At 41.7% G+C, this 22,249-nt stretch overlaps 1 protein-coding gene across 1 annotated transcript; it reads right to left on the reverse strand.

Moving 5' to 3' along the window:
• Positions 1-11,378: 11,378 nt before the first annotated feature.
• On the reverse strand, positions 11,379-19,107 carry LMO2 (LIM domain only 2). The gene is made up of 4 exons (XM_082762410.1): positions 18,705-19,107; positions 18,429-18,597; positions 14,913-15,128; positions 11,379-12,398 (listed from the first exon to the last, which is right to left on the reverse strand). The coding sequence occupies exons 1-4, from the start codon at positions 18,709-18,711 to the stop codon at positions 12,179-12,181; spliced, it is 612 nt and encodes a 203-aa protein (XP_082618536.1). The 5' UTR covers positions 18,712-19,107; the 3' UTR covers positions 11,379-12,178.
• Between the last annotated feature and the right edge of the window lie 3,142 nt (positions 19,108-22,249).

The following is a 22,249-nucleotide window of genomic DNA, read 5'->3' on the forward strand; positions in this document are numbered from 1 at the left end:
CGATTTCAATGTAACATATGCATTTTGGGGAGGATATAGTCCCTCAAACAGCCATGTTAGATGTTCCATAAAACTGTAGAAGTACATTCTGTATTTCTTTTGTTCTCAGATTGTTTCTTGAACTTTCTCATTTGCTGTAAATCCCTCTGTTATTAGTATAATGCTATGTCATGGTCTGAATTTTCCTTAACATTTTGAATGTCAACCCAGAATATTAAATAACATTTTCCTGTCAGAGCAGTGTAAAACATCATACAGTATGAAAGAATCAGAAAGCTAAGAGGAAAGTGAGCCAGACCTAAAAGTAACTATATGCCATATGCTTACTGTATGTGTTATCCCTTATTCCTAACATAAAAAATGTTATCTTGAACAATTAAAACACCTCTGGAATTGCTGAAATACAAATAAAAATGAATCAATGGGAAAAAAAGGAAGCCAAGTTATCAAGAACTGCTAAGAAAGTAGAAGCTACAACAGAAGGAAATTAATAATAATAATAATAATAACAATAATAATAATAATAATAAAGAAATGTGTCTTCATGATTTTACCAAGGAAGCAGAAATGCATGACAATTTACCAAGTTATCAGATTTGATAATTACATATTAGAGTGATTATTCAAAAAGAGAAAAATTCTGATGTCACCATTCAACAATTCATAATTTTTCTTCAATTTTCATTTATACCTGCACAAGATGGCCATTGAGCATGAAAATCTCCAAATTTTAGCAGCACCACACAGTTGTTCAGAGTGGGAGAAATTATTGAGGAAATTAAGAGATTACAGAACAGGACAATCATCAAACAAAGTATGTGCCAAGCTTAGAAGTTAGGGTCACAAAATCATCTGAGTGATTTCTCAAGATGTGCAGCAGCAGTACATGCAAAGATAGAAAATAGGAAAAGTACTTTGCTATGAAACTGCTGGTTTGGCAGAGAATATCTGTTTCTGAAGCTGAGCACAGAAATATTCACCCCAAAATTAGCACTTAAAATTTTAGCATTGAAATGTTTTACCCACAGCAAGATTTGCTTTCTCCATCAAATAGCTGACAGGTAAGTTATCAAGACATTTTTGCAGCTCATCCCAGAGAGAAAGGTTCTTTTTCACGTTATTAATGCAGCCTAGTTTTTCTTCCATTATTACCAGCCTAAATGTCTAAATGTATCAGAAGTAATCCTCAGGCTGAAAATTTCTCAGATTCCTTTGCACATCTCATATTTAATCTTTGGAAGATGATGAGGATTTTAGCATACTTCATTTATTTTTACTTATTGAAAATCTAATGAAATGACCCACTAGGGATCTTTACCGCCAGGTGCTGAGCATCCCTTGAAATTTACCTAATACACTGAGATTTCCATCTGGGGATGGTCTACATTTCACGAGCTCAGTTTCTTAGTGGTCTAAATGGACAAATGGGAAAAATGTTAAAGGGCAAAACTGACACTTTGGGGTAGCAAGCAGCTCAGGGAATCAGCAGTAAGAATCTGAGGTTTGATGATGCAGGATTGCTGGGGTTAATACAGAACACTTTGGGGGGAGGAGGTTGTGGATTATTTTTTATTTTTATTTTTTGGATTTCATGATACAGTTTTAGATCTGATTTTATGAGATTCTGACCAAGAATGAAGGCACAGTCTGTCACCTACTTGTTTTTTTCTGGGATACCTATTTGTGAGGCCGTGCTGTAAGCTGGATTTCTAAGGTGGTCCATATTAAAAGTGGATTGGAAAGGGTCACTTCAATAATCCTATGTGAGGTGCATCCCCAAACACTTTTGAATATGACACGAGAGGGAGCAGTGAATTGCAACGCAGGAGTTGTGTGCTCAGTTGTACCTATTATAGTGAAATTAATAAACTCTGTTTTTAACTAAGACCACTTTATACACGCTACAACACAAAATATCTTTTAATTGTTGAAACTATAAATCTTTATTTAGCAACTACAGTAACCTGACCTTAACCCATATACATTTGGCCAAGTTTGATAAATTTTGCTTCTTACCTCTGTATCCAAATGAAAGGAATGTCAGAAGACGATAAGAAACCACAGGATGCAGGTGGGTGTATTATGCCATTAACACAGCACCCAGCTTCTGTATTGTTTATGACCTGATGTAGCACTGAGTATGCCAAATCAGGGGCCTTGCAGCTAGGCTTACCCTGAGTACATTCAATGCAATTAGGAATCTGAAGTTATACTCATTTACTACACTGCCTCTTACAACTTGCCACTGAGAATAAAAAGACCCATAGAAATCGGTGCAGTTGTTTTACTGTTATCATTGTTTTTGTTCTTTACTGTACAAAAGAGAGAATAAGGTCAGGGCTTCATAGCAACAATTAGGGAGTGACCTTTGCTTGGAAATCTGATAATCTAAAATTAGCCATGACCCAATGAGTGGCTGTAACAAGCAGTATGGAAGGAATAAGGTAAGGGAAATTAAAAATGGGAGCTGTGTGATCATGCAGTGACTCCAGTGAGTCATGCAAACATAAAGATAGATCAGTAGTCCTTTGAAAGGTGGGGGATTTACATAAGAACTGATAAGCAAATCACTTTTTCAGGCTTTACAGGAGTCAATTTCAAATGAGATTTGAGAGAAGACAGGGTGGTAGCTAAAGGGATCAGAGCCAGAACTTCAGTGAAATGTGTACATGAATAAACTAAATATTACATATGAGCATGTTGGGCATTTTAATAACAAATGGGGTTTCTGTCAGAATACAGCTTCAGGCTTCCTTCTGACAGAATAAAATAACAGTTTTAAAACAAATCCCTTCTTGTTAATGCCACGTATACGCAAACAACAATGACACTCTTCTTGACTGTCTCTCATACAATGGCAAATTACCCTTGACAGCTGCAAGGTCGACTGAAGTCAGAGGTAGGCTACAGACCAGCTCCAGTATCACCAAGAATTTAACCAATGGATTTCATCTTGTGGGTGCAGTGCAAGACTAGGAGCAGCCATAGCTATAGTTGATAAATTTTGCCATAGCACAGCTTTGGTTCTTCAGAACCAAATGAGGTACTAAGTTTGCAAGAATCCAGGCAAATTCCTTAGTGCAGAAGGTTGCCAGATGAATTAGACCTTCATGTCCTCGTGCCTCCGAACCCTGCAGGTCCTGAGGCAGAGACGAGCTAGGGAAGGTGCACTGTGCTAGTAAAACTGCAGTCCATAGATCTGGAAACTTCAGGTGGCTCTATCTGGCTTCTCTTGTCTGCAGTGGTTGCCTAAGATTGTCACCAGGCCACCTCTGTTCCTTCCCTACCTTATACTGCACAGCTCTGCATGACTTGAGGCTTGTCTTTATTTATTAGCAAAAAAAAAAAATAATAATAAAATAAAATAAAATAAAATAAAATAAAATAAAATAAAATAAAATAAAATAAAATAAAATAAAATAAAATAAAATAAAATTGTCTCAGACTCTTAACTCTGAAATGGCTCTAAAATATTTATGTATGTTTGCAAAACTATGAATCCTAATTAGAGATTAATTTTAATAGACTGGGCCTTCTTCTGGAGAGGAAGGACCCCGTGTTAACTCAAACTGACATAACCAAGTTTTGTTCTTTCCCGTGGTTTCTTAGCTCAGAGTTGGTTTTCCTTTCATGTGATGCCCTTTCACATAAATCAAATCTAAGATACTGGTAAAAATGTAAACATTGACCTGTGTAAGTATCAAAAAAAAAATACTTTAGAGAGAGTGAATAGCATAGAAAGACCTGATCGTTCCTTCAAAAGCTAACTCATTAAATTAAGAAGATGGTATAGAACAGAAATTCAGTGCAGCGGATAATTACTGGGTGCCTTTGTCAGAAGCCAACAAGGCCTCATACACACTCTCTGGTTTTGTATGTATACAGTACACACTGGACTAATACTAACAGAGAATAAGACTGAGATGGTCACAGGAGACCATAAGTGCATGCTCCCAATATAGCTAATTTTGAACTTAACTTTGTTAAAAAGGCAGTAATACACCCTTGGGAGTGTCTGTTATTTCATGTGCTTACAGCATTTTCACTGTGTGCGATTCATGATGCAAGATGACATGGCCTAAGCGATGTGTGAAAGACACCACTGAAAATAAGGATTGGAGGAATATTTCATGATCCTGTGCAAAGTGTTGGGACCCTGGTTGTTTAGACACAGTTTTTGCATTTTTCTGGAAGATCTGAAGGTCTTTATTTACCTGAAGACTGTGGAAAACAAGAAGACACACCTAAAGAAAAGTCTGCTGCTACTGATTCTTTCACACCTAAAAACCCCTGTCTGTATGGACCAGATAAAAGCTCACTTTTCAGCTCCCCATGTTCTTTCATTGCATTGTTAGCTGAGATTCGTAACAAGGAGACCAGTTAGCTGCGGTTCCAGCAGTGTGGGTTTTTGGCTATAAACACCTGTGTGGTAGGAGCAAGGCTGAGCCCACTGAGCATTCATCAGATGATGGCAACAATAAATTACTGAAGTGTTGAGCTGGATTTGAAGAGGTAGCACAAAGATAAAAGACTCCAGAAACCCTTTGCAATTCCCTTAGTCATCCATTCCCACTGAAGGCTTCTCTTTTGAAATTTCCAGGAAGCCTCGCGTGACCTTTGGTCGTCCTTTTGGTAGGAGCTCTTATCTGCCTAGTGCAGACCCGGCCACTTTTTGCTGTACTACTCAAAACCAGTTATTACGGGATAAACAAACTGTGTTTGCTGATGCATGTTCTCAGTTTCCTTATCAGCCGAACAACACGCTTCTCATGCACGTTGGGTCAAACTCGCTGCTGGTCCAGCTCCAAGAATTCCAGGGGAATTCAGCACTCACAACTACTGGCTGTAAGAGAAACACAACTATGTTGTGACAGAGCGTTGTTTTACAAGTGGACCTGGCATTTCCCAGTGTTGCAAAGTATCCTCAGGTTGATGATTCCAGGTCTTATGTATTTTAGTAAGCTACCAACATGACATCTAAGCACATTTCTTATATAGCTGTCAAGATGCTGCGAGATACTGTCAGACTGAAGACTGTCATATTGCAGAAGAATATCAGTTTTATTGTGAATGTCTCTTTAAAATAAATATAAATAAGTAAATTGTATCTCAAAGTCAATTTGCAGGTGTAGTGAAAGTTATTTGATATCAGATGCAAGACACGTCTGAGACACATGCCCTCAATCCCAGCCCTGATTCAGGGGTCTCAAGCAGTAAGAAAACTGGAGGCTGAAGCTGGGGGTTCAACTTTCCTTCGCCCAGGGGGTTCCTGCTCCAGCAGGTTGTTGGGGGCCAGATAACATGGTCAAAAAGCTACTCCCTGTACTAACAAGCATCCAGACCTAGTGCCATAGGGAAAATACATCTTGTGGCTGACTTGTCGTGGAAGCTACATACAGAAAGCAGGAGTCATTACACAGTAATTCACTAACAGGTGTATCATCTGTCAGTAATTCATAAGCTCTTCTAAGCTTTCAGGTGTTATATTTAGGGGTTTTTGCTTTGTTGCTTGTATCTCAGATGCTGGTTTGCTGGTGTGCTGTTTCACCATTTCCAGGCCTTGTCATGATTACTATCCTGGCAAACATTCGTGGTAGCTTCCACACAAGAGACATGGTTTTGCTTTTTTAATTCTTTAGACAGATGGCTGCAATGATTAACCAAAACAAGAAAACAAACCAAATCAAGAGGAAACATCTCTGCAATCATGTGAAAGGTAGCAGGCACAGCACTACTGGACTACAGAAGGAAATCTCTGGGTCACAACTTTAAAGGGTTATTCCCTGGTATTATCTGTCAACACTGTAGAGTAATGGCTGGTTTTCACTACTCCAGCCACTACTGTCACAGCATCCCCCCTTGTCCACTCATTCTGTCAGATCCATAGAAATAAAACTTCTTGCCTTCCATTCACCCTTGGTTCTGGGCCTCACTGACTTACACCAACATATATATGTAACCAGAATATGTCAGAGAGAGAGCAGGAAGCATTCAGCAAATTGTGTATTCAACCTTTTTGTTAGAAAAGAAAAATATCTCTTCCCTGAAAATCTTAAACAGGATTTTCAAGCATGATGTGTTTTCCACCCTGAAAAATTAAATATTTGAAAACCAGATTTGTAAGAGAGAAACAATGTAACAGGGACTTTTTGACCATCCCTTTTCTGTTGGCAAAAAACACAGATAAGGGGACTTACGGGAGCCTGATGTACTACCTGAATATTCCTGAAAACAATGAAATGACGTCTTACTGTCTGTGAAGACTAAGCCATAGATGTCATCAAATGCATTTATTTTATCAGAAGATGGTGGGTTTTTACCACCCATGCCCAAATGTCTCCAAAGTTTGCCAACTCCTGACTCTGCAACATAGCTGAGCTTTATGTAACTGACTGTTCATACAGGGAGAGGAGGATTCATCATCAATGCACCAATCACTTCCAGACAATTCATGGCAACTATCCATACAAAATACTATTTGAAACTGTTCAGACTGTACTCGAGAACATTACAGGGTTGGATCCACACTGCTGGATAGGTCAGGCCATGCCATACTGACACCCCTGTTGTCAGTGCTTGCAGAATGGTCCGTGCTTGAATGGTTGCAGTCAAGTCAAGAGATCTAAGATGATGCTCTTGTCTAAGTCTGGTAGAGCTACTGTGCAATTTTTAAACAGGTTAGGTCAATTTTAGGCCTCAGTTTCCCTCCTGTGTAGTTTGTAGCTTAAAAAGGGAAGGGACAATGCATTCATGCATTAAAATTTGCAAGGCACTTAAAAAGCATTGAACAGAATATGGTATACTCCTGCAAAATATGTTTATTAACTAACTGGCAGAGATCTGCTGGTGTATTAGGAACCTTTCAGAGATGTGCCATCTCATTAGACTGGTACAAAATAACTCACAGGAGGAGGGAACAAGTTGCTTCAAACAAGGTTCAACTTTCTGCCAGTTTAATCTTCATCTCATGGAAAGACTTCTGAATCTTAATTTAATTACAATTCCTTAAATGTTTTCTGATAACGTATCTCAATCTCTCTGTTTTATATCTTTTTATGGTTTCTTTTTTTGTTGTGGGACAGAGAACTAGATCATTTTTCTCCAGTGTCCATTAAAATTTCCATTGCCTGCAGTGCAGTATGCTCTATAAAAGAGATGAACCTGCTGCAAGTGAAATAAGCTGATGCTGCACTGTCTTTTTAGAGCAACTGAAATCTTTATAGATTATTTTTCCAAGTGTCATGAATCGCCTTCAAAGTCACAAGTCACTGTTATCAATTAATAGACTTAATAGTCTCATTTTCAATTCACATTCAGGCCATATAGAGTCTGTGCTCATCCTGGCAGATGGTTGAAAGCTTTGCCTTTCAGAGATAAAATGTTACCTTGTCTGGGGGGTACTGAGGAGGGGGGGGTGATTCAGGAGCAGAAAGACATGTTAAAGTGCAGCACCTGAGGCCTTCTTGTTTCCTGAATTTACAGTCTCAGGCTGGCAGTCGTATAAATGAGTGATGCTCTGTGATGTTCTCTTCCAAGCAGGCTACGAAATTGGCAGGGAGTCTTCAGTTTTGTGCTGATGTGTCCAGAATTCAAATAATTCGATTCTTGGGTATAATGACAATTGGAGGCACAGTATTACCTTGAGAACAGAGAAGGGAGAGACAGCTTCTGAATCCTGTATTGAATTAACAACCGATTCCCATTTACTCTCTCTGCTGAAAACTCTATTATGCAGGGTTCTTATTGCCCTTATTCAAGGACATGGAATTAAAAAAGTGATATCGATGGTAATGCTCTCATCTTCCTACCATGCATGACATTGAATAATGGGGACAAAGAAGGGAAATCTTGAAGGATGATATGCCTTTTAAAATACTGCTGATATTGAAAACATATAAAGGACAAAGCATTTGAATATCAGCTGATGAAGTCATATGCAGATTATCATGTTTTTTCTATGATGTTAAATAATTTTGGTGTTCATTTTTATCATTGTTTTTGAAGCATTTTATTTTCTTGTTGTTCCAGGAGGACTCTTTACTGTAAGGATCACACTTGGGGTGAGCATGGAGGTGAAGTATTGGTTACACTAATTCCAAGAAAAATCTCTTCTCCCTCCTCCTGAATCCAGAGAACAAGAGTTACAAATGACTTATGAGTGTTATGAGTAATGCAGCAGGCTTGAAAAAGTGGTAACTCACAGCAGTATGATAAACGCATCTCCACATGGGAATCTAGCAGCAAAAGAAGTGTTAGGAATGACTACAGCATTTTGCCTTATGTTTTTACACTTGATAGTTTTATTTATTTATTTATTTATTATTTTTTTAACCTCTTTTCTGGCATGCGTATATCTTGTTCTGTGATGTCTCAAGGTGTTCTGGCCGGGATTATCAACAGACTGTTATAATTATACAAGTAGAGTGATACTACTGCTTAAGCAGAGACTCTTCTGGCACAAGCTGTTGTTTTCTGATTTAGCTTAAGCCCCTTCTGAAGTTACAAGGACTAGATAAAAGAGTTGGCCTTATAACAAAACAAGAATATCCACCCTGCAGCATCTTTCCATTACAAATATATTCATTTAGGTTTTAAACTTATTTCCCTGTGTAAGTTATACCTTACACAAAATAATGAGTGTATTTCCATTAGGATGTTTTCAAATTTTTAAAGAATAAGTGATAACATTTCCATTTCACAAGTGGGCGGAGAAGCAGAATATTTAACTGAATTGCCCAAAGTCACACAGGAAATACTTTCTGGGGTGGGAACAAAACAGAGATCTTGCTTTCATTAGCGCAGAGCCTTCATGAACTATTGACACTGTCACCTAATTTCAACTCAGGTGTTAACAAGGCCCCTCATACTCCATTTTCAGTCAGACCTCTTTATAAGACACGGTATGACTGAGAAAGGTCAAAAATTGCACTGTAAAAGGAATAAATGTCAGAAGTATTATCTGTAATGATCGCAGTTGCTTCTGATCACGTCAATGCTGTCTTTATACAGGTGTAATTCTGTGGTTTCAGATATTCCAGAGTCACTTGTACCATCTAGCTGTGTGAGATCAGAATGTGGCTCAAAACCTCTTAGTGGCACTTCTGAACAGTCAAAATCGCTGCCTACTTTGTCAAAGACAGGCTCATTTTGACCCCCAGTTGCCCAGGCAGTGTCACAACCACCAACAGAACGCTGCCCACTGTCTGAAATCCATGCTGCTCATCGGGAGGTCCTGCAGCCAGCACCTCTGTGTGTTGGAGCAGACTTCACGCTCCCTGGTGCATCGCACTCCCTTTGATACCTGTCTGTCTCAGTATGCCATTGGCAGGGGGCTGCAGACAGAGCAGCTTTATAACCAGTTACTGTCATCTGTAAAATTTTCTTGCCATGAACTAGTCAATGAAGTTGTAAGCACCCTTCTCTCCTGCTCATACTGTAGTATCATTAAGGTGTATTTTTTTCAGGGAAAGGAGAGGAGTGAGAGAAGAGGGTTCTGAGAGAGACACTGCAGTGGCATGACATGGCATGATGATTTGGAAAGTTTTAAAGCTTCATGGCATTTGCCATGAAGCTGTTGTTACTTCATTATCTGTCGATGTGGTGCTCACTGTGTGCATGTGCTCCCATGCACAGACCCAAAAATGATTGTGCACATGCACCCTGCATTAGCATCACAAATACATCCAGCAAGAGGGGTAAGCTAACAGGGATATTGAGACAGTATTGGCAAGGAGCCACTGAGGGTGAAGAAGATGATACTTGGATTTTCCTTGCTCTGGGTACATAACTTTCTTGTCTGTGCTGACAGGGATGTATTTTAGGCTGAGTTGTAATTATAACGGCTGCCTATGGCCTCCAGAGGTCAGCATATCACTTGAGAAGAGCTAAATCACAGAGCATTCAAACTGCGCTTTCTCTTTTCAAGCATGATCTCATTACATCCCCTGTATAGTCTCCCACTTCAGTGGTAATAAAACTGAAAGCTTTTTGTCCCCAGTGCTGGCTGTGACAACAAAACCAAGAAGAAAAAAAGAGCTCTCAGAATATACATAATAAAATGTAAAATGCAAAATGTTGTCAGTAGTTAGTACTACCAGTTGGATGACAGATCCCTTAGGTGACAATTCTATTGGAAAGAACCAGACAAATAGATATCCATATGCTTAGGTGCTATTACTCGTACATTACTACGGATGGGGCGAGTGAATGTAACTGTCTTCTGAGCAGATTATCAGATTTGTTCCACTGTGCTCTATTTTTAAAACGTTTGAGCAGAATACCCAGTTCTTTCAACACTCTCAGAAGAACAGAGTAGACCCAGAAAATATACAGAGATGAGGAACAGAGATGTGAAGAGGACCAGAGGTGTGAAATAGCTTTCATGCAAGGAGGAGCTTGGACTATTCATCTCAGAAAGCGACAAGTTGGAGGGGATAAGTTATGGGCCTTTAAAGTCAGGAATAGTGCAAAAACCCTGACAGGAAATGACCATTCGTTCTCTCTCCCAATATAGTGGATGCCCAATGAAGAGGTCAGGGAACAGGTTTTGAAATAAACACAGCATAGAATCAAACTGTGAAAATCATTGCTTTTGGACTTCATGGAGGCCGAAAGTGTAAAAGTCGAAAAAGGGGCAGGGCAAACTCATGGAGGATGGGTCTGAGTGTTGAGCAGAGGGGACTGAGGGGAAGATCAAAGGTCTTTGTGGCTCTTTCTGCAAGCTGGGAAGGCTTAATGAGGAGGTCAGTCCATGCTTGCTTTGCTCTAGGCTTCCCTAACTCCTACTACTGGGCAGTGTTGGAGTAAGATACTTAATGTCCACTTTTGCCTGACTAGGCATATGTCTCATGTGCTTTATTACTACAATGCTAAGAAACTTCCTTCTACTTAAGACGCAAGTGGCAACAGTCTTTGAAGGAGAGGCTTTGAACTTCACTCTTTCTAAACACGAGCAAGTATTGATTGTCTCTAAGTTATATTATACTGGATTCAATAACCCAGAGCAAAATCAGGACCAGCTGCCTTTCCAGCAGACCCTAATCCTCCACGGTCTCCTCTGAGATCAGATAGCCTCTGTTTTTGAAGCAAAGTAACACCCAAATGTATTTCATTGTGGGCACCCAGCCTCAAAACCTTCTCAGAAGCACCAAAGAGCCTCAGTGTCACACAACACTACCTGGTTTCCCCTCAGTGTGAAGAACTCTACAAAGCTGGTGTTCTCATATTACTGCTTTGAAACACAGCCTTAAGTGGATACAGCAGGAATCAGCTGTAGACCAAGTGTACAAACCCCTCCACCAAAAACAAATAAAATATTTAATGCAAACAAAATATCCAGTCTGGTTCCCAAGAAAGAAATAGCAACACTCAAATCTTCTGTTATTTTTATTAAAGCTGCAGAGTCTTACTACACACAACAAACATTTTATTGATATAATCTAAGTTATTAAAATAGTTGAACAACTCTTTAGATTTATATTTGTATAGAAATGATCTGTGGAACATCTCATCTTGAAACAGCAGTGCCCCCAAACAGCTATTCAGCAGGATTTTGTTTATTTATTTATTTATTTGAAGAACAGTTTGGGACTAGAGGATGCACTCTTCATTCTCACAGGAAAAAAAAAAAAAAAATCCATGCAAAAATAACCCCCACCCTCTTCCCACTTTCTGTCCTACCCGAAATGTAAGGCCTTATTGAATGACCACATAAGTGACTGGCCATTTTCTTCCAGTATTCTTCTTCATGTCTACATTAGGAGCTGTTGTCTAAACTGAGTAACTAAAACAAGATGAAAAGAAAAATCAATTGCACAATCCTAGTCTGCAGGTGACAAAGTCATAACATCTCTTTACATAAGTCACTACTGTTTTTCCAGTTATGAGCATTCATTACCACATTATGGTTGTTCCCCAACTCTTGCCTATCTGGCTGATGTCAGTTATTGTCAATACGCCTTTGTTAACAGAAGTCAGTCTATCTACTATTGCTTCGGTCTCCCTTCTTCACTTATATGTAGTTTAGATTCTACGTAGCACTGCCTGAAAAGGGCCTACTCTGTGGTATTTTCCCCCCATTTTAGACAAAGCACATAGCTCAGGTGGTTATCTCCTCACTGCAGCTATGCGTCTGTGTCACCCGTGAGATGTCTTTTATAGACCATGAGCCATATCTTTGCTATATCATTCCATTTAACTTAGTCCACTCGTAGATGTCCTGTTCACATACTATGTCCGAGTTGATGAGGAGGTATCTGTCCCCAACACAGAAGTGTTTCTGGCAGGCAGCACATTTGAAGCATTCCAGGTGATACACTTTGTCCTTCACCCGCATGGTCATCTCATAAGCCCGGATTCGTTTGTCACAGGAGGCACAGAGGCCATCTTGGCCAAAAAGCCTAAAACAACAACAGCAGAGAAGCAAGCAGAGTTACATTGCTGGAGAGATAGGGAAGAACACAAATCAAAACAGAAACACACCAAAACATCAGTGCCTTGCCCCATTAGTCATACTATTGTCAAAGATACATAGAGGTCACGTGGAAAGCTGCTGAACAAAACTCTAAACTTTGCCATACCAAAAATTGAAGTAGAAAGTCCAAGGTCCTCACCTATTTTCAATGTAATTGATTTCTGTGATCAGTGACATTATCCTGAAATGCTGAGCAGCTTCAGGGGGAGTAAAGGACTGCTGGATCATAGCATGAAGTTGTGTGATGCAGATACTTGCACATATATGATCAATATAAATTAGTTACAGCTGCTAAATTTTGCCTATCTTCAGCTGTTGCAATTGAAGTTTATCGGAAGGAAGCTTGACACAAGCTATGATTTAGCATACTACTGTCTCTTTTTGTTGCCTCCACATTTGCAGTTCTTTCAAACTCAATCTCAAACCTGTATCCATGAAATCACTCCTGCTGGGTTTCAGATGGACACATGGTAAGACCTTCCAGGTACTATGCTAGCCCAAACAATTTTACAATCTGGACTGATCTTTTATCCACATTTAGACTCCCTGCTGAGATTATTATGGTATTGTTTATTAAAAAGAAGACTCTAATGAATGCACCACATATGTATCCCCATCACAGCATGCACCACCACTCTCTGCTGGAGCAGCGCAACATACTCAGCCATGTGTGATGACAAAACAAATGCGAGCACTTCACACAGACTGCTGGTTACAGAGTTTGCAAGTCAAATCATAAATAAATAAGCAGGAAGATATATATATATATTACCTATAGAAGATATATACATATTCTTAGAAGGGGAATTTATACATATATAAATTCTTAGAAGACTTTCTATTACTTGTTTAAGGTTTACAACTATTGAATTTGACTTCTACGTTTTGATACTAATTCCAGAAATACTTTGCCCACCCCCTACACTTCACTTTCATATACTTTGCGTGCTTCATATAACCTGAACTGGAAATGGAATACCCACTAAAGAGAACTCTTTAAAGGGAAAAGATATCATTTCTTTCATCTACCAGGAGATGTCAGTGTCTACTTCTGCCCAACAAAAGTAATAACAAGGTTATACAAAGGTTGCAAAATTTCTTGATAGTAATGGAAGATATTATAAGTTACATTATTAAATAAATAAACACATTTGAATTCACTGCAAGAAAACAGATTAATTGCATTGCCATATTTTCTATTGCTTCTATTTTAAGATGAAAAGTATTTAGAAAGTGTAGCAAACACTGGTAGATTGCTGGAATATGGCATATGCCAAGTTGTTTATAAGAGGTCTCATTTGCATAACTTGGTTCTTAATTTGTGCTAAGCAAAATTCCCATCAGCAACCTCCAGGATACAATAAGTAGGAGCTCCTCTGAGATTTTATTTTATTTTTTGTAGACTTTTGTAAGGTAACTGAAAAAGTATAAAGTATCTTTATACAGATACTTCTTTAGTTCTGTTCCACAGACTTCCTGCACATTAAGGATCCATTAGAAGAAATGTTATACAACCAGCACAGCAAAGATCAAAATACTTTTCTTGTAATTGAGAATACAGAGATCTTTTATTATCAATTTTCTTGAAATATATTAATCTCAGTTTAATCCTTCTACTTACAAATTATGGCAAATCAGATAGACAGAGAGATATTAATAAAAACACCCTTAACAAGTGTGTTTGTGGGATCTGATTCAGCCAAATGTTTTAAGTTCATGTCTGCTCAGGACCAGGCTTAAGAAAGTAAAAAATCCACTGGGTACAAATTAGCAGGATTAAACTTTCCTGTACTGGCTGCAGCTTTGCAATAAGCATACAACACATTGTCTCTTTCTGCTTGAAGTGTTCCAGATAAGTTCACCAGTGATGCAGAAAAAGACATGAATCAATCCATGTATAAAAGGCAGTCGCTGCAGAAACCACACGAGTACAGCGGCCCTGCTGGTTGGTGGAGTCAAGCATCTCTTACACAGCCAATATTGCTGCATCAGGAAAATGAATTAAATTCAGTTACCTTGGATACCGTGTTCTTAAATGAGGGAACTAAATGATCTTTCATCAGTAGCTGATCTTGGCACCTGTTTTTATATAACTTCCAGCTCCACGGCTATGCTTGGAGAAGTGCAGAACTACTTAAAGCCATTCCAGGGAACTGGCTCATGGTCAACTCAGGTGCAGGAAGCCCTTCTTGCTGAAATTCATCAGCAATCCCCAGTTTCTACTTGAGAGCATCCCATGCTGACACAGCTCAGTCAGTCTTGAGCTACTGGGGGGAACAGCACACTTAGCAAACCATGTTAAACTCTACAGTTAAGATGAACCAAAATGAATTAATTATGGATCTTTGTTCACTGCTATACCTTAAATTAATAAGCAAAGCTGAAATGGTAGTAAGAAGGTGAGATAGGGTAGAAGATGTGGGCTGGGGAGACTGTATACCTGAGATAGTCCCTTCTGCAGAGCTTCCTGCCCAGTTTGTAATACAACCGTCTCCCCACTTCTCCGAGCCTGCACCCGCACAGGTCGCAGCTGAGGCAGTCTTCGTGCCAGTACTGATCGATGGCCTTCAGGAAATACCGGTCCCCGATGTTCTGCTGGCAGCCACCACATGTCAGCAGTGAGGGGGGGATCTGGAGCACTTCATCCACCGGCTCCCTGAGTGAATGAAAGCAGTGTTGGAGAAGGAGAATGTACCCTGCAACCCTCCACATGAGAAGATGCAGAAGATAAAACAAAACTGAACAAAATGAAAGATTGGTTAAGTTAGAACAGAGTACATCCTCATTTTTTCTCCCAGCAGAGTAAAGGATGTATCACCTTCTGGCATGAGAGGGAGAAGGACTTCACTCTTTTGCTTTAAAAAGAAAAGGACAGCTTAAGATATAAGGAGTTAGCAAGAGTATCCAAACATCTGCTAACTAGTTTTATACTTTTCTTCAAAGGGTAATGTACAAACACAAAAGTCTCTTTATCACCCATGTGTGTTCATTACTGTAAATATATCTACTATGTTTAGAGGACCAAAAAAATCAAATAATGTAATTTTCACATGATTTAAGATTGAAGATCTTTTCAAAAAGATGCTTGGATTCACTACTTCATAGAAATACTGGTTATGTCTGTGTAGACTGACAAATGCCAACAACCACAAAGTCCTAGAAGTTCTTACCATTTTCTTCCTATTTTCAAGTAATTCTGTTCTGCCCACAACACATAGCAAGGCTTTCTTTGCCATAAAAATGTGCCTGTTTTCAACAAGATTTTTGTAAACATTTGTAAGTAACCTAATCAACACAAATAACCTCTGGATTTACCTATAACTTATGGAAGAACCCTAGCATTACCATAAAGCACCTGTGCATGTACCCCAGAATACATGAGCCTATCTTGTAGACCTGATCCTTCAAGCTTTGACAGTAGTGCTGCTGGAAGCAAGGGAATTCTGCCTCAGCAAGGGCTACAGGACTAGAAAAGATACCTGGGGGATTTTACATGCAGTCAATTGTCCTTTGGGAATTGCAAATTTGAGGACTAAGGGATGATATTTCACTGAACAGTATTAAATAAATACAACAGATGTGGCCATTGCCCAGCTGGTTTATGTTTTGCTGCTGTTTTTAATAAAGCCAGCATGTTAGCTGATGTTACTGCTGTTTTTTCCTTCAGCTAAGGACATGAATCCCCTGAGATGTGTCTACAACAGCATAGCTCAAATGATGTCAAACAATTATTGCAGATTTACACATCCCTGATAGAAAAGAAGCACAAATCTTTAGTGTGATACTAGCACTGACTATCCATGCAAGATAATTTTTTTTTCATTTTTAAAATGCTCTGAAGTCTGGGTTGGTTCTGGCAACACGTGGGGATAAAGCAGTAATGTTCTTCAAAACTCCTTTCTTAAGGAATACTCTTATTTGCCTTTTTGTGTAGATCTGCTAAAAAAAAAAAAAAAAAAAAAAAGATCAGCAAAAATTAAAAGGAAGGTGCATGAGCTCATTTCTGCAAGTCTTGCAGTGACCTGGCACTGCCACTGAGGGCCTCATCCAGAACCCAGGGAAGTTAATCAAAAGACTAGGGGATCAAACCTTTAAGCACTTGCTGAGTTTTAAACCTGTGGCTGGCAGCAAGGAAGTCATATGTTTGCACATTTATGCTTTTCTGCTTTGCTGGGTCATGACCAAGGTGCTCAACATGATTCAGAGCAGAGCCCCTAATCGTTCAGCACACTGCCCTAATAGAGTCCGCCAATGCTTTGCCTCCGTCGCTGGTCTGTCCTCCGTCAGGATGGCGTGGGCAGAGGAGAACCACACTGAGAGAGGAGAGCCAGGCTGCTCCGAGTTTCCAACAGGAAAAATTATGTTGCTTCTGCCTCAGGTAGCTTTCTGTAAAGCATATTTCCTGGGTCAGCAGTTTTCTAGGAAAAAATTACTTTCTTCAGTGTGGAGAAATGATGGGTGGCCAAGAACTTCTGTGCAGTGAAACTGATCCTGCAGCTCTTATTTAGACAAGCTGAGCCCTCAGATATGATCTGATTATACACTAGTCTGCTTTTCGCTCCTCTGTGTTTAAGCTGCAGTGCCCTGAAAGTGCTGCCGTGACACCCCACTCCTTCCAGCTCTTCGCTCTGCAAATTCCATTAAAATCAGGCCCCACTTTTTCCAAGTTTTTTTCTTTTGAGCCCCATCCTTCCTTTCTTAAGGCATGGGCTCCTCTCCGACAAGTTCCGTGAGCCTCTCAGCAGAGCGTGCAAGTATAAGGAAATGCACGCTATTACCCTTTATTGTCCATTATTTGAAACTTCGGACATTGGCCCCCAAATATTTTGTCTTATGGGTGCTTGGGAATCATGAGCCAGTTCTCTGAAAGCCCTAAACTCCGGAACAGCCTGGCGGATGTTTACGCAGAGCAGAATTTCTGTTTTCTGCATTAGCTGTTTGATGTCCATAGACTTCTAAGCCAGCGCCTAATTCACTAGAACACACAGTAGGTAAATAAATAAATGCTACTAAAACGGTACAGTTCAAACCCAGGCATCTTATACCTAGGAGCTTAGATTATCATTCTGAAAAGATTGCATAAAATAGGAAAAAATGTAGCATATAAAAAGTGAAAAGCAACATGGCATGAATTGATTTAATACACCAAACAGTTCCCATGTGTTCACTTGGGGCTTCGAGAGATGGCATTTTTAATATCTCACAGGAAACAAACCACGAATGGCTAAACTTTCCTAAGAGCAATGTTTTAAGCGTTATCTGAAAACGGAGATTTTATTTTTCTCTCTCTCTCTTATCGTGATTGCCGACGAGCTTAGCTGCGGCTATGGGGAGGCGCGGTGCCGAGCCCGGGGCTGGGGGCTGCAGGTGCGGAGGGGCTGGCACCCATCCTGGCACCCATCCTGGCACCCATCCTGGCATCTTCCTGGCACCTGCCTGCACAGCACCGCCTGGGGACCCTGCACAGCGCCAGGGTCCGGCCCTGGGTGGAAAACGTGGAGGGCAATTCTCGTCCCCCGCACCCCGTCCATCACATCTCTCCGCATGCCCTTCGCAGCACAGCCACCCCCAGCGGTTTCTCCGAGCCCTTGAAAGTTGCAAAGTGCCTCGCATGCTGAAAATGTGGAAGTGGGGCACCCGCACAGCACAGCCCTGACCTTTCGCTCTGATCGGCGGCGGAGAGCCCCCTCCGAGGGGCCGCCGGCTCCAGCCCGGGCGAGCACCGCTCCCGCCGCCTCTCGGAGCGGCTCCGGGCTCCTCCGCACCCGCGGATGCCCCTCACGGCCGCCCGCTCCCCCGCCGCGGCTTCCCCGGGCTCCGCCGCCCGCTGCGCGCATCCGAGCCCGGCGGGGACCGGCCGAGGGGCGCCCGCGGAGGGGGTCCCCGGTGGGGGGGGGTCCCCGCGGCATCCCGACGGCACGGCGAGGGGAGGTGCGGGAGGGAGGAGGCCACTTACTCGGAAGGATCGAGGCTCTTCCTCTCGATGGCCGATGACATTGGCAGGGATTGCTCCTTTGTAGTGTGCCGGTGGTGGGCTCTGCCCCCGCAGAGGCTGTCTGCTCTCGACGCCTTCTCGCCAGCCGAGTTCCCCCTCCGCCCCCCAATGACATTCACAGGATTTCCTCCTGCAACACCAAAGAGAGAGAGAGAGAGAGAGAGAGAGAGAGGAGGAACGGGGGCTGGGGCCGCCGCCCGGGGCCGGGTGTCCGCAGGCCGGCCCGCAGGCTCTCACCTCCCATCCTCGCCGCGCTCCTCCTGCGCGCCGGGCGGCGGGGCCGGGGGGGGGCTGCGGCCGCGGCCACCGCTGCCTGCCCCGCACCGCTCCGCTCCGCTCCGCACCGCTCCGCACCGCCCCGCACCGCGCAGCCCCCGGCAGCTCTCAGCACGCCCCCGGCAGAGGCGCGTGTGCCGCCGAGGTGCGGCTCGGCATCATTATTACGGCTCCTCTGGCTCGGCCCCGGGGCTCCGGTTTCATTTCCTTTTTCCTGATCACGATTCAAATACAATAGAAGGAAATCACACTTAAAGAGACAGCTGCCCGTTTCTTAACTGGACTCCCGGGGGTTTGGCAAGGCGAGCAGCAGCAGCGCCGCTCGCTCGGCTGCTTAAAGGGACACCCGGGGCGCTGCGGTTCCCTATCGCGACATGATTTCGCAACGCTCCGCCGGCTGCCAGCCGCGGCTCACCCGAAGGGCTGCGAAGAAGCAGCCCCCGCTTCACGTTTTCGGCTGCTGCCCCCCCTCAGCCTGTCCATCCCTTGCACACGCACATGCCGCACGCACGGGGCTGTGAGATCTGCAGGGGAAAACGCTAGGGGAGAACCTAGGTGCCGTCCTTCTTCTACCTTGGATGCAAACCGGCCAACTAAATTGGGTCTCGCTTCTATCCCATAGCGAGCACCCGCGGCTGCCCGCTCCTAGGCGTCCCCGAGTTCTCGGGCAGCGATATAACGCCTTTAGGTCTCGACGCCGCCTGATGTCAGTGAGCTAAAAAAGCTCCAGAGTACCAGGTATTGATCTGTAGGGAGTCACAGAGGAGCTAAAGATGGGAAACTCTCGCCTCGGTGTCTCTATTTCCCCTCCCATCCTTCCTCCCCCTCCTCTCCATCAGCGCAGCACATCCCGGAAAGGACCGGGTGAGAACTGTTACCGCAACTGGAGCATTTTCCAGCCTCTGTGGCATTAGATACTGGCGACTGCTGGGGGGCAGAAGCCTGGCTGAGACGAGCTGCTTGCCCTGCTAACTCCTTTAAAAACAGTCAGAAAAGATCTGCAATAACGCTCCGGCAAAAATACTTACTTAGCTTCTGTATTAATTCCCAGAGCAGAAATATGTTTGATGTCTATTTTTATGACTGCTTTCTATTTTTTTTTTCCGGCTTTTTGGCAGCTAGGGTTATAATATCTGAAATACGTTAATGAGCCCGATTCGAAGATTAGTAATGTCAGCAGAAGGACTGTTATTCATTTCAAGGGGCTTTGAACCAAGCTCTCGCAACACTTTAGAGCCATCACTGGTCATTAGAACACATCTTTCTTATTCTAAAAAAAAAAAATTATCTCTAACGTATTTCAAGTTATTACAGGATGACAGCCACTCTCATAACCGAACATTTCTGTTAAAGGAACAGCCTCCTTTGTTAGGTTCCAGACAGGATGATGAATATTTCATTTCTTACATATTTACACTGCCATCAGAAAAGTCAGATATAAACCTTTCAGGAAGACAGAAGAATTAAACTATTGCAAGGCACACACACACACACAAAAAATTAACTGATAGGAAAATTATTAGGTTGGTTTAAAAAAATCAGAAATTGGACTTAAAGGTGGATCAAAACCAGGCATAAGAACTTCAAACATGTTTGAAGAAAGAAAAAGAAAAAAAGTAATTTCTATCAGCTTGATTTCTCCTGGCTCCATGTTTCAAGGTTTAATAAAGTATAAATCTGAGTCAAAAATTCCCTGATGATTGGGGTATTCATACTCTGAATAGCTCCTGATGGAATAATGTGAACAATTCTATAATGCCAGGTAAATTCTCTGGTTTCTGATGATGCAGTTGTGCATACTTTACAGTCATATTGGCATGCCACCTCTCTCCTATTCACTTTTCCAAAATTTACACAAAATTAACAACTTATGACACCTGTCCTACTATATATTTAAAAGAGTTAGGCTAGTTCAACTGCTTTGGTGAGGGACAGAAACATAGACATTGGCACATTTCAGATCCAGAACAAACTTCCTAGAAAAGCCAATTGTTTAAGCGTAGTACTTGTGATGGTGCTGGTACCACTGCATGTTCCTCCAGACACCACCTGCCTCCTAGTATAAAAAGAATTGTAATAATCACTGCCAGGTTATTTCTTGTTTTCTCTACGAAAGAGAGATGCTAGGCAAAGTAGTGTGGGTAGATTTAAGAAAATTGAATAAAAGCAGTCAATCTGCTGGTTCATAGCAAAACGAATGGGTTGCTCCACTATGTTTAGTGGGACAGTGCTCGAGGTCAATCTGCTTTAAAAAAAAGAGCAATCAGGAAATGCTGCGTGAGGATTAAAGTTGTCGTGGTGTCTTGAACAAACTGCACAGCAAAGACACCAGGCATCACTTGGCTCCATACATCAGGAGGGGTAAAAGCCAAAGCGTTGTTTTGCAAGCACCAGTGTGGCAAAAGATAAACAGAAGCTGCCAGGGGCAGTGTCCTGCCCTATGGGTGAGTACCAAACTGCTGTTGGCTTTTGCCCAGAAGTAATTTCTGCAAGCATTTTTTCTTCAGCTTTCTGGGTTGGTCTTTACTGAAAGTTCCCACTGGATTCACAGTAAAAGCCCAGCAAGAAGGTCTTTGGCCTTCTAAGCAGGAGCCGTGTCTTCTAATGCCTTTGGGGATCAAAACTGTATGCTTTCTGGGGAGACAATCCAATTTTCCTGTATTGGGTTTATACATAACAGATTCTCACTCTGGACAGTGAAACTTGGTATGCCCACCTGAGGAGCCCTGGGTCCCACCAGAACAGCTGGCCAATCATGAAGAGTGGCTTCTTTTTTCCATCTCTGGCAGGTCCCTTAATACCTCTGTGCCTCAGTTTTCCCATCTGTAAATATTTACTTCCCTCAGCAGAATTGCTTGTTGATTTACTTTTGCCTCCTGCTGAATAATGTTCACAAAGACAAAGCGTTATTCAGTGCTAGAATTTGTGGTGCCTACATTTCCTGCACAGGGACAAAAAGACTAGTACTATTTTTAGTGAAGGCTTTTCTTTCCATTGTCCCTTTCTCTGTGAGGCCGTATTTTCCAGTGGTGTATTTTTATTTTTTTTTAGTGCAGCTTTTTGTGTTCACTGATGGATTAAAGATCATGAGGGATGACTCTTGGTTTCAATTAACTTTTATTCATATAGATGCTACTATAGACTAATTCTTGGAGCACAGCTGAGATCAAAACAAGTGTTATTATTCACGTTTGACATTCAGTGCTTGGCATAAATTGGCTGGACTTTTCTCTATATTTCTCTGTAAGAACATTTAATGTAAAACTGCATGGTTTCTATGAGTGATGTCATCTAAAGAAATAGCTGAATGTGTCTGTTTCTGAAGAAACATCCCCTCTTGGACTGAATATTTTCATCTTTATTTTGGAACTCTGCTCATTTGGGAGAGCATCAGGACCACTCGGTCTCAGGTTGCTCCTACTTTTATTTCTTCAGTATATCCTAGCGTTATTCCCCCTAGAGCTTATGGATAATATTGAACAATTTCAGGTCTCCTTCATTTAGAG

Source organism: Aythya marila, assembly GCF_965140915.1.
Source record: "Aythya marila genome assembly, chromosome: 5".
Taxonomy (NCBI): Eukaryota; Metazoa; Chordata; class Aves; order Anseriformes; family Anatidae; genus Aythya; species Aythya marila.